Source organism: Hibiscus syriacus, unplaced genomic scaffold, assembly GCF_006381635.1.
Source record: "Hibiscus syriacus cultivar Baekdansim isolate YM2019G1 unplaced genomic scaffold, ASM638163v2 tig00111105_pilon, whole genome shotgun sequence".
NCBI classification, from domain to species: domain Eukaryota; kingdom Viridiplantae; phylum Streptophyta; class Magnoliopsida; order Malvales; family Malvaceae; genus Hibiscus; species Hibiscus syriacus.
This window is the reverse complement of record NW_024062987.1, coordinates 4761061-4774910: the sequence shown is the minus strand read 5'-3', so window position 1 is coordinate 4774910 and position 13850 is coordinate 4761061. Positions and strand designations below refer to the sequence as shown.

At 33.9% G+C, this 13850-nt stretch overlaps 1 protein-coding gene across 2 annotated transcripts; it reads left to right on the top strand.

Annotated features, from left to right (window-relative positions):
* Positions 1–4411: 4411 nt before the first annotated feature.
* LOC120153902 lies at positions 4412–6186 on the top strand. Of its 2 annotated transcripts, none has more exons than XM_039165765.1 (2): positions 4412–5715; positions 6030–6186. In XM_039165765.1, exons 1-2 carry the CDS (start codon positions 4698–4700, stop codon positions 6062–6064), a joined length of 1053 nt encoding a protein of 350 aa, XP_039021696.1. In that variant the 5' UTR covers positions 4412–4697; the 3' UTR covers positions 6065–6186. The 2 variants fall into 2 exon arrangements, with proteins under 2 accessions (XP_039021696.1, XP_039021695.1); XM_039165764.1 differs by having other exon boundaries at positions 4412–5859.
* Positions 6187–13850: the final 7664 nt, after the last annotated feature.

The following is a 13850-nucleotide window of genomic DNA, read 5'->3' as shown; positions in this document are numbered from 1 at the left end:
AATTCCTTATTGGGAGGTGAAAGTGACCATTTAATTTGAACCTTCCCATATATTTTCAATTGTTACTCACACAAGGAAAGTGATAAGGAGCTGGAAATCAATACAATTCCAGACTGCAAGAGACAAAATGTCAACACTTTCAATCATAATTCTTTGTACAATTTGATAATATTGTATATTATATATAAATAGAAATTATCACTTGCTGAGTGGGCAGGTGGTAAATTTAGAATGTGATAAGCAGCTTTGGAGATACTCGAGTGTGCTTATTCAAGCACGGCAGATTCTTTTAAGGCTTGCTGCAATTGAATACGTGCACTTACTTTTCATGTGTGATAAATATCGTAATATGATAACGTGATTTAGCTGTCATCCTATTGATCCATCAGGCAAGTTGGACTGCTGCAGCCGAAAGTCCAAACCTACCCCTTTTGGAGGTTTCCGCCTTGAAAAGCTAGACCATCGCCTTCAGCTTGATGTTGAGTTTGGTTAACCTGATTAGCATGTAAAAATTAAAATAAAAGGAAATCTGTTAATTTAATATATATATATATATATATATATTAGACACAACTAGCTGTCGGTTTCAAGTCACATTTTAATTATTTGTATTAGTTGTCGCCACTTTTGTTTGACTATGGGAAATGACTTTTTAACAATTGAATTCATGAATCTGAAGTCACTTTTGTTTTGAAGCTCGTATGGGTAGTTTTGTAAGTTCAGGAAGAATTTGTGTATTCAACTTTCTCAGTCTGTTGCAGTCAGTGCGTTTGGTTTTGCTCTTGCGTGTGCCTGACTTGGACTTGGCTTTGATGGACCAACTTCTCACATTTTTACGACCAAAAAAAAAAAACTAGGTTTCTTTCGTCTTTTGATTTATTAGTTAATTTTGATAAAACAAATAGTATATAAATTACTAATAAAACACTTTTTTTTATAATTTTTAATCGCTCATATAATTTAATTAAAAGAATAAATATATTATTTGTGTTGAATATTTTTTTAATAAGTTTTTATTTATTTTTCTAATTTTACTTTTAAATTCTTACTATTTTAATTTATACTTTCACAAAATATTTTAAAAATCATATACTAATTAATTTTTTGTGTTAAAATTTATGTAATAAAAAAATATATATTTCATATTTTTAACTTTTTATACTTAAATAAGTTATCTTTTACTCACATGAGATGATCAATTTGAATTAAAAGTGTATATAGAAATAAAACTAATTCATCATATGTATAACAAAAGTTAAAAAGTTTAAGTTAAAAGGCTAAACTATTATAATAATAGACAATCATACCATACAAAATAAAAGAATAACGTGTTAGATAAAAACCAATCCTTCAAAAATATAGAAAAAAAATCAAAATAAAATGATATTTGTTTAATTTTGAATAAAAAAATTAAATAAAAAATAAGAACAAAAAAAGACGATAATATTTAACTACTCTAGAAAGAAATTTAAAGTTTTGAAATAAAATTATTTTTGACCGAATAATCAAACATTTACTTTAATAAATAAACGTCGGTAAATTACTTGTAATTTTATTGATCGATAAATGTCAAACTATTGGGCGATATCCAATCACAAATTTTTAATAGGATAAGAGGGGTTCTGGTTGTGATTATCAGTAATATTTAATTTTATATATCTTTGAATAAATGGATAAGATCATTAACTCATTATTTGATAGATTATAATAAATATTCTCTCAAAAAATTTCTAATCCATGTGTTTCATGCAGGCCCATTTTCATTACTTGAAATTTACAAGAAAAGTGAAAGTTTTACCGTTTGTATATTTTATCGGTATATGCGTTGATATTCGATCTATTAATTTAATTAATTTAAATTAGATATTGCAGAGGCAAATAATAATCCCTCAATCTAATTTATTTTATTCACAATCGTCATATTTTAAACCCCTAACCTTACTTAAAGAATCTAATATCTCACTTCACTAGATCAACGTATTGTTGGTATAGTTTGTATATTTTATTGAAACGTTTCTTCTCTAAAAATCATTTTTATTTTGAAAAATTAGGAATTGATAATATATTTTATTGTTGTGTATGGTCATATTTTTTTGTCATTATTTGAGACTTTTATATACTAAATGTTGCTTTTGATGGGATACTTAAGCCTTGGAATTCTAGATTTCAAATTAAAGATTTTTAAATTTATTTTTATTTAATTAATAAATATTTAGGATTGCATAATGGATGAAAGGGAAGGGTTAATAAAAAAAAAGTCACATACCTTTGCACAAGCACATGTTGAAGTTAATTCTTATATGTACCTAAAAAGGACATTGTAATCCAATAATTTTGTGAAGGAAAACACTGTATAAATTGGGAGGTGTTAGGTATTTTCTCTTAAACATAGCAAATTAATCAGCGTTTCACGTAACTTATTTTTATGGTTTAATACGAGAGAACTATTATATTTTATTGAAAGATTATTTGATATATAAATTATTTTCTATTAAATTATATATTTAGTCACTTAATTATTATCATTTTGATTATTTGGTCATCTAATTATTTTTTTAAAAGCATCACTAACGTTATATTTTAGTCACTAGATATTAATAAATTAAAAAATTACTGGCATGATGGGTTTTTGTACAATGATTATGTGATATGATAGATCAGCATTAACGTTAATTTTTTTAATGACGGGAGATAAAAATAAATTCAAAATATAATATTAGTAATGTTATTTAAAAAAGTAACAGTTGAGTAAATAAATATGTAGTTTATTCTAATAATATAAAAGTTTGTGATATTAAACTCGATTAATTAGATTATTAAAATATCTTAAAAATATGAATAAAAAATAAAAATGAAAATAGTAATTTCAAGCACTAAAACACACACAAAATTAAGTTCAACAAAAACTGCGGACTCTTTCAATGTGAATTATGGATATCCTCCATTTATCTATTTATTTTATATTAAACTTTATTATTTAATAATTTACCTTTTTCTTGAACAATTAAAGTCAGAGAAAAATATAACTGTTATTCAAATATGGGAGGTAGATCATACCGTGTTTGCTAATAATGTGCACACAAGTAATTTTTTAGGATAAATTATGTGTTTAATACTTAAATTATTATTTTTTGTTCGTTTTAATATCTAAATTTTTAATTTTTTCAAGATCACACATAAGGTTTAGTTTTCATTTCATTTTAATATCCAACCATTAAAAATTTAATACATTTAGTACCTAAACTATTAATTTTGATCCGTTTTAGTACCTAAATTTTTATTTTTTTTCCTTCAAAAATTAAAGTTAATTTTTGAACGACAATACTAAAATGAAACAAAAAACTATCGTTTATAATGGCATGATACTAAAATGAAATAAAAATTAAACTTTATGTATGATTTTGAAAAAAAAATAAAAGTCTAACTACTAAAACAAACTAAAACTGATAATTTAAGTACTAAACATGTAATTTTTATATATATTTATTTAAGTTTAGTTTTTGAAATCATAAATTTTTTTACCATCAAAATACTACTACTGTTTTTAAAGTAATTATCATCATCTCATTTGTTTTTATTTCTTTTTTGATTTTGATCTAAACAAATATATTCATGTTTTATTTTTCCTTATTTTCATATTATCGAAGCGTTAGATTTTATTATATGTCTGTTATGCTTTTATAACACGATTTTATATATTATTATTGTTGAGATATAAGAAAGGAACTCTGAAAATAGTAGTTTATTGAATATCGAAGGTATATTGCACAATTTCCAAAGCTGCTATTATATAGCTAATACATGCAAATTAACAACGTAACTGCCTAACAACCCTAACAGCTTTCTACCAGCTTGTGACCACCCAGTCACATGAAGACTGCCACGTGGGTCAGTTAACCCTCAGTTAATAGCTCTAACATTCCCCTTGCTCCTTCAACCTTACTTTCTTCAGCTTGACATAATAGTATAATACAAACTTTGTGGCAAAAGTCTTCAAACGCTGCTTTGGGCAGAGACTTGGTTAGGTCATCAGCCACTTAATGAGCATCCGGAACGTAGTTAACACACAAATGACCAGTTGCCACTTTCTCCCGGACGAAGTGCACGTTCAAATTTACGTGTTTGGATTGTGCATGAAAAACGAGGTTTGCGCTCATTGCCACAACACTTGTGTTGTCACATTAGGCAACTGGTTTTCTATGCAGCTGCAACCCTAGTTCATTCAGAAGAGTATCCAGGTAATCTCTGCAGCTACATCAGTATCACTTTTATATTCGGCTTTCGTGGTCAACCTCGAGACTGTCATTTGCTTCTTTGAACTCTATGCCACAAGACACTTGCCAACAAAAACTCCATACCCTGACACTAACCGAAAACCGTCAACACTAGACCCCCAATCTGTAGAAAGTATTAACTGTTGCAATACAGTTATGTAATCTGTTAGTTTGTTGAGTTTGTTAGATTTCTGTTACTGAGTTAGTTATAGGAAGCTATTGTGTATATAAGGACCAATTTGCTGTAATTGAAAATAAGAGGAATAAAATGATATACTGCCCAAATGTTCATTGTTAACATGGTATCAGTTTAGCCCAGGTTATTTGTTTTTGGGCCGTTTTCCTCTACTCTTTGCCCGTGGCTTTCTTCTTTTTTTCTCTCGTCTAAATTAGGTCTGGTTTTGGGCGATTTCTTTCGAAGAAATGGACACTCCTGACGCTGCTGCTACCACCGCCGTGCTCGACTTCAATCATCCTCTATTTTTGCATCCGTCTGATACGCCGGGCGGTGTTCTGGTCTCGCATCGTCTGGTTGGCATCGACAATTATACCGTCTGGAGCAGATCTATGAGAATCGCGTTGCTGGCCAAAAATAAGTTAGGTCTCGTTGATGGCACCTGCTGCAAAGAAGATTATGATGAGATCCTGCACTCTCAATGGGAACGTTGTAATGCGGTTGTTTTGTCCTGGATTCTTAACACTGTAAGCAGCGATCTCTCGGCTGGAATTGTATTCGCTTCAAGCGCTGTTCAAGTTTGGAGTGATTTGAAGGAGCGCTTCGATAAGGTAGATGGATCTCGAATATTTTTTTTACATCGTGAAATTGCTACCCTAAATCAAGGTGACTCAACAGTTTCGACCTATTTTACGAGATTGAAATTGTTGTGGGACGAATACCATGCCCTAGTTCCTCTTTCAGCCTGTAATTGCGAGGTATCTCAGCAGAATTCCAAACACATCGCACAACAGAGGTTATTGCAATTTCTTATGGGCCTAAATGATACTTACTCAGCCATTCGTAGCCAAGTTCTGCTTATGCAACCTCTACCGAATGTAAATCAAGCATATTCCATGATTGTACAAGAAGAAGCACAACGAGCTCAGTTATCTGGTGTTTCGGGTGCCACTGCCATGTACTCCAATGCATCTGGAAATTCAGATCGTAGGCGATTCAATGGTGTTTGTGATTACTGTAAAATCAAAGGTCATAAGCGAGACAACTGCTATCGTTTGATTGGTTTTCCTCCAGACTTCAAATTTACCAAGAAGAAGAATTCTCAGGCAGCTTTTGCTACTAATCCCTCCCTGGTTGACTCCAATCATGATTCACATGATTCCAGCATAGTTAATACTTCTCCAGTTTTCACAGCAGCTCAATATCATCAGATTCTAGAGCTCTTGAACAAAACTCCCTCGGTGGATGCAGCAGTCAACCTAGCAGGTATTGCTTCCTTGTGCTCACCTGACTCTTCTAATTCGTTTCGTTGGATACTTGATACAGGGGCCACTGACCATATGGTGTCTGAAATCCATTGTTTGCAATCTCTAACTTCATGTCAGCCTAGTTCTGTCCATCTGCCCACTGGTAAAACTGTTCCAATCACCCATACTGGTAGCTTTCATTTTAACTCAGTTGATATTATTCCAAACGTGTTGTATGTTCCTAATTTTCATCATAACTTACTGTCAGTGTCAAAACTCACTAAAGATCTCAACTGCAGTATCAGTTTTTACCCTCATTTTTGTATTTTGCAGGATCTCTTCACTGGGAAGATGAGGGGGATTGGTAGGGAAGCTCGTGGTCTCTATTTGTTCGACTCTAAAGACCTTGTTTCTGGTTTGTCCTTTACAAATATTACTTCTGTTTTGTCATCATCCAAATGTAAAGTTGATTCTGGTTGTATGTCTGTTTCCTGTGACAATAATACAATGCTTTGGCATGCACGTTTAGGGCATGCTACTTCTGTTAAAATGCATAAAACTCCATTTTGTGTTCTGTCCCATTAAATGAAAATTCTGTTAAGCAATGTTCTGTTTGTCCTCTTGCAAAACAGTCTAGGTTACCCTTTCCAATTAGTTCTTCTAGGTCACTTACACCTTTTGATTTAATTCATATTGACTTATGGGGTCCATATAGAATATCAACACACAGTGGTCATAGGTCTTTTTTGACTATTGTAGATGATCATACTAGGTTCACTTGGGTTTACCTGTTGAGACTTAAGAGTGATGCAATTATCTTCCTTAAACAATTTTTTAATCTTGTTCGAAATCATCATTCTACTTTAGTTAAGTATGTTCGTAGTGATAATGGTGGTGAATTTTTAGTGATAACTGTTCTGAGCTTTTTTCATCCCTTGGTATCATTCACCAAAGCTCTTGTGTTCATACACCCCAACAAAATGGTGTTGCTGAACGAAAACATAAACATCTTTTAGAGGTAGCACGTGCTCTTAGATTCCATTCTCATGTTCCTATCAAATTTTGGGGTGAGTGTGTCTTAACAGCTTGTTATATCATTAACAGACTTCCTACTGCTGTTCTAAACTGGAAAAGCCCATTTGAAGTTTTCTATAAAAAATCACCTAATCTTTCTCATATGAGAGTTTTTGGTTGCCTTTGTTATGCAACTAAAGTCAATTGTAAGGACAAATTTTCTCCAAAAGCCTTACCTTCTGTTTTTATGGGTTATTCCTCAACTCAAAAGGGATATCTACTTTTTGATCTTCATACAAAGTCTTTTTTGTTAATCGTGATGTAGTCTTTCATGAGACTATTTTTCCTTTCTCAATTCCATTAAATAAGCCTTCTCCATTTTTTCCTACTCAGTCCTTCATTGATGATTCTGATTTTCTTACTCTCGAAATTTCTGCACCTTCTCATCCTGTTGATTCTGTTTCACCTAATTTGTCTTCTCCTTCTTCCTCTTCTTCTTCTTCTACATCACCTCAAGTCTCAACTAGTTTGCCTACTCCATCTTCAATTCCATGTTCTGGTCAACTTTCTTTACCACAAACTCAGGGTCTGGCTCAGAGAAGGTCCACTAGGATTATCAAACCCCCTAATTGGCTACATGACTATGTTCAATCCTACCAATCTTCATCTCTTCCAAGTAAGTATCCTATCTCCAATTTCATTTCTTATTCTCACTTACCTTCTAAAACTCAAAGTTTCTTATCTTCCACTTCTCATATAAGTGAACCAAAAACCTATATTGAAGCCATCACCAACCCTATGTGGATTAAAGCCATGAAGGAAGAGATTGAAGCTTTGGAGTCAAACAACACTTGGTCAATAGTTACTCTGCCATCAGGGAAAGTTCCAATAGGCTGTAAATGGGTATACCGAATCAAGTACAAGGCTAATGGAGATATTGAACGGTTCAAAGCTCGCCTTGTTGCTAAAGGATTCAATCAAAGAGAAGGGGTTGACTTTGTGGATACCTTCTCTCCAGTTGCTAAACTAGTCACTGTTCGAACTGTCCTTGCCATTGCCTCCATTTTTTCTTGGCCTCTTTATCAAATGGATGTGTACAATGCATTCTTACAAGGTGACTTAGTTGAGGAAGTCTATATGGCACTTCCTGATGGTTTTTGCAGCCAGGGGGAGTCTAAGGTTTGTAGGCTGCATAAATCACTTTATGGACTAAAACAAGCCTCTAGGCAATGGAATTTGAAGCTAACAGAAGCCTTACTTGTAGCTGGTTATATACAGAGCAAGTATGATTATTCAATGTTTACAAAGCAACAAGGGAGTGATATAGTTGTTTTGTTGATATATGTTGATGATCTTTTAATCACTGGGAGTAGTGAGAGATTGATAGCAGAATTGAAACACATTTTGAATGAGAATTTCAAAATGAAAGATCTTGGGGAGTTGAAGTACTTTCTAGGATTAGAGGTTCTAAGATCAAGGGAAGGGATTGTGCTGAATCAAAGAAAGTATGCTTTAGAGTTGATTGAAGAGATTGGAGTAGGGGGAGCTAAACCAGCTTTGACTCCTCTTGAGCAAAATAAAAAGTTTACTTCAGCAGAGTATGATGAAGCAGTTTGTAGCAATGAAGAACTGTTGCAGGATAAGTCTGTTTTTCAGAGACTTATAGGTAGATTAATATATCTGACTCACACAAGGCCAGATATTGTCTATGCTGTACATTTCCTCAGTCAATTTATGCATAAACCAAAAAGGTCGCATCTTGAAGCTGCTCTAAGAGTGGTAAAATACATCAAGAAAAATCCTGGACAAGGGATTTTGCTAAGTGCGAAGAGTGAGTGCAGGTTAATTGCTTACTGTGACTCTGACTGGGCTGCCTGTCCTATGACTAGAAGGTCTGTAACAGGTTTCTGTATTAAGCTTGGAATGTCTCTAATCTCTTGGAAGTCTAAGAAGCAGAACACGGTTGCGCGTTCTTCTGCAGAAGCAGAATATAGAAGCATGGCAGGAACCGCGGCAGAAATTATATGGTTGAAGGGTTTGTTAGCAGAGTTAGGCTTGAAAAACTTAGCACCAGCACAATTAATGTGTGATAATAAAGCAGCTTTGCAAATAGCAGCTAATCCAGTTTTTCATGAGAGAACCAAACACATTGAGATAGACTGTCATTTTGTCAGAGAGAAGATTCAAGAAGGCTTGATACAAACTAAACATGTCAAGACAGGGGAGCAACAAGCAGATTTGATGACAAAAGCCTTGGGTGTGCATCAACATGAATATCTAGTTTCCAAGTTGGGGTTTAAAGACATCTTTGCAACCACCAACTTGAGGGGGAGTGTAGAAAGTATTAACTGTTGCAATACAGTTATGTAATCTGTTAGTTTGTTGAGTTTGTTAGATTTCTGTTACTGAGTTAGTTATAGGAAGCTATTGTGTATATAAGGACCAATTTGCTGTAATTGAAAATAAGAGGAATAAAATGATATACTGCCCAAATGTTCATTGTTAACACAATCAACATCAGAAAACGTAGCGATTGATACACCCATCTCACTTTCGGTCAGTAAGAACATCAGACCAAAGTTTATTGTCCCTGTAAGGTACCTAAGTATCCTCTTGGCTGCTGTAAAATGACATACTCGAGGAGCATACATATACTGTGAAACTTTTCCTACAATAAACGAAAGATCTGTCCATGTATGACACAAGTAGAGAAACAAGCCCATAATGCTCCTGTACACACTAGCATCTTGCAACAAATCTCCCTTCTCTTGAGAAAATTTACACGCTGGAAACATAGGAGTTGCACACGCATCAACATTTTTCATACATTCATGATCTAGAAGTTCCAAGGCAAACTTTCATTGACTAAACACCATGGAGTTATTACATCGTTTTACCTCAATTCCTAGGAAATTACTCAACTCTCCTAGATCTTTAAGTAAAAACTTTTCTTGCAGCATGCACACCACATTTTCAACATCACATAGAGACTTCTTTGAAATGACTATATCATCCATGTATACCAACAAGTATACACAATCTTCTTTTTTTTCTAGTAAAGAAAAATGACAAATTTGCCCTAGAAACTTGAAACCCCATTTGTAAGAGAGCTTCTTTCAACTTCGTATGCTAATTTTAAGGTGCATGTCTCAAGCCATACAACGCTTTTTACAACTTACATAGCAGAGGAGATCCATCTTCAACAAGCTTCTCGAACCCCAATGGTTACTGCATGTAAACAACCTATTGCATATCGCCATTTAAAAACATGTTTCTAAACATTTAGAAGCTTAAAAAGGAGATTTTTGATCATTTTTTTTGCTTTAGTTAATGAAAGAATATGGTGAGTGCTCTCAAGATAAGAGAAAGGAGAAGTTGGTGCTTGGTGACCCTTGAAGCCTCATTTCTCCAGCCTTAGTGAGGTAACACATAAGTGACTTTCCTTTTTACCTTATGTAAGCCATGATTCTATGTTTGCTTGCTTGTTGTGTTCTTTGGGTGCAAAATGGGTGTGAATGGTAGCATGCTTAATTGATGCTTTTGTTGTGTTAAATAACTCATTTTGATGTTAAATATCCCCATAAAAACTAACAAACCTTTGGTAGCCTTAAGGAGGCTTATGAGAGCTTTAAGGAGCCATTTTCGTACTTAAACAGAGCACTATGAACCGTTAGTATTAGTATTGTAAGAACAATACCGATATTATTCTTCGTATAAGGCAAAATGAGGTAATTTTTTAGGGTAAGTATTGATACCCCTTTAAGGAGTATCATTACTCAGGGTCCGGTCTCGATACCCAAGGGTGTGGTATCGATACCAAGATTCCATAATGCCAAATTGGTACCGATACTCATGGAAATATCTATACCATTGGGAGATTATCGATACTCTACATCAAGGTATCGATACTGAGATTAAAATTGAAACATCGAAGCTCAAACTGGTATCGATACTAAGGCTAGTATCGATACCCTAAGGTCGGTATCGATACTGACATCCTGTATAGGGCATAGAACTTAACAAAATTTGTAAGTTTGTTGAGGGGATTATGAGGGCATCGAGGGTTCTTAAATTAGACCACAAGTGATAATAACTTTTGAAACCCTTATGAATAATAACACTAAATTGTGTGGCATAAAACTAGTCGCTATTTGATGCTCAGGAAACAACGAGGACACCCGGGTTACCTCAGTATATGCATGTACTATTCAAATATGTGAGCATATATATTTAGATTCTCTTCCCCATTGCAATGGCAATTTAGTATCAGTGCGAATGTACGTTTGATTCAGTGTGAATGCACTTCTGTATCAGTGTTGTTGCACTTTAGTATTAATGCTAAGGAACTTTCGTTATGTAATGGTAATTATATTATGATTCTTATGATACATATCCTCATGTTATGATTTATGCTTATTGCATTATGTTGCATCATGACTTAACTTGTTAAGTATTCATAGTTAATGGATGTATATAGCATAGTGGAGTCATTTTTGTGGCACTGAGCTAGTAGCTCAGCGTTCAGAATTGTTTCCGTTCGCAGGTTAGTAGATGCTGGACTCGGGAGCGCATCGCCAGGCTTCGAATTCCAAATATCAGTAACAACAAAGTATGTCTTGATTATTATAGTGGGCATGTATTATCATAAACCTTTTTGTATTTCGAGTCATAACTCTTGGATTATTGTATTTGATAAATTATTTTGGGAGTTTTCCCGATTTGTAAACCTAACTACTAATATTTTGTTTTAACTTAAACATGATGAATTTTATTTTGGAAAATGAAATGTTTTATTTGGAAAAAATGGGTTAGCCACTATGTTGGTCCCGTGTAATTCCTAAACCCTTCGGGTTCAATTTTTTTCGGACTTGGGTGTTTCACTCCATGTGACACCTCACCTTGAGCAAAATTGGCACTAATTGGTAGAGAATCAAGATGCTAATTGAACCCAGATAATTGAGTTTATGCATCTATCAACATTGTATTGATGATATCTAAAGAAATAATTTCTTTCATGGTGGTTATGACATGCATAAAAGGTTGGTATTCGTGCGATAAACCCTTCAAGATGCTTACAATATGTTCGATGTGAGGAATGACACTCTCACAAGCCGCAGGAGCGTTGTGAACATCCTTGACACGAGTAAGATAAATGTGCATGCTATCATTTCCCTTCTTCAGTGATCAGAGCTTATAGTGTAAACTCATCACAACCGTTGTTGAACGATTGGCGAAGAACTGAAGATCATATTCTAGATCGATATGATAGTTTTAGCCCCCACAAATTGAGGAAGAAGATGTGGGCTGATCGTTGATAGTAAGCACGACACGAGTGCATTATCTTTTATGATAAAATCCTCATAAGCTTTATTTGACCTCACTTCACTATTGTCATCAACCAAAGTTTCCGGCGAAGAAAGCATGGCACCAATCAACAATTGCTCAAGTCGATGGCTTCAAATCATGAGCAAGATCTACTGCTTTCATAACAGAAATTTTATTTCATCGAGAATGACATTAACCTTCTTGTTTGTAAAGCCTTTCGCACTACCGGAGGAAATATCCATGATTGTCGGTATGAAAGAAATATGACAGCACGAGACAACGAAAGCTAGAAGATAAACCCAAGATCGAATGCGAAAGATACCATGTTGAGATATAAGAAATGAATTACGAAAATAGTAGTTTATTGAATATCGAAGGTATATTACACAGTTTCCAAGGTACTATTATATAGCTAATACATGTAGACTAACAACGTAATTGCCTAACAACCCTAAGAGCATTCTACCAGCTTGCAACCACCCAGTCAGGTGAAGACTGCCACGTGGATCAGTTAACCTTCAGTTAATAGCTCCAACAATTATGATAGTTCTATATTTCAGGTTGTATTGATCATGATACATATCTTAATCAGAAAAGATTGATAACTTATTTACTGAATAATTTGTCAAATTAATTGTCTCAATCCTTACGCTTTTATCAATATTGTATCTAAGCTCGAATAGACTTAAAAATTATTGATACTTGTCAGGATTTTATAGAAGATGAAACATTTATTCAAATATTTTAATTTTATATTTGTCCACGTGGTTTAAATTTTCATGTTGATGTTATATTATTTTAACTTATTTTTTTGTTTATTGAAAACAGAGTTTGATATTTAAAATAATTTTTTTACTTTAATGAAATACTGACTTTAATTTTTATTCTAACTTTCAAGTATTATCACTTTTGTTTTTTTTATTTTTAATAAAATATATCACGTAACCTAATTAAATTTTATCACATGTAATATTTTTAACTTTTTTATGCGTATTTCAGGGAAAAAAACTTTTTTTACACGTGACAGAGCTTAATTAAGTGAAGACGTCACTTTTTAAAAAAAGAGAAAATCGCCTTAGTGATAAAAAATGTCTTATAATATACGATTTTAACCAACTTTTTTTGGATTTGCCAAAATGACCAATAAAATCGCAATGCGATCTCTAATTCGCAACGCGATTTTCAGTATTACAAATTCGCGTTGCGATAGTTGAAAATCGCGTTGCGATAGTCTACAGTGTCGTTGCTATTTTCCATTTCGTGTTGCGATAGTCTACAGTGTCGTGCGATTTTTCATTTCGCGTTGCGATAGTTGAAAATCGCGTTGCGATTTTCCATTTCGCGTTGCGATAGTGTACAGTGTCGTTGCGATTTTCCATCTCGCGTTGCGATAGTCTACAGTGTCGTTGCGATTTTCCATTTCGCGTTGCGATAGTCTACAGTGTCGTTGCGATAGTCTACAGTAAATTAAAAAAAGATTTTGTTTCTTAAGAATTTTCTCTAAAAAGATAGTATCCGCGCGGACGTGTCGAATTTTCTCTAAAAAGATAGTATCCGCGCGGACGTATCGAAGACACGTATTACCACGACCACGACCACGACCCGACCCGACCCGACCCGACCCGAGACGAGACGGCGGCGGCGGCGGCGCGCGAGAGTCCCCCTTGTTCTCTTTCACTCAACAAGGAAATAAGAAATACAAGCCTTAAATACACTTCCATATAGTGTTTCCAATACTATGTGGGATTGAGCATTACTCAACACTTCAAAGAAAATATAGCAATTTTTGTAGCATGTTTCCTACTTAATACATAT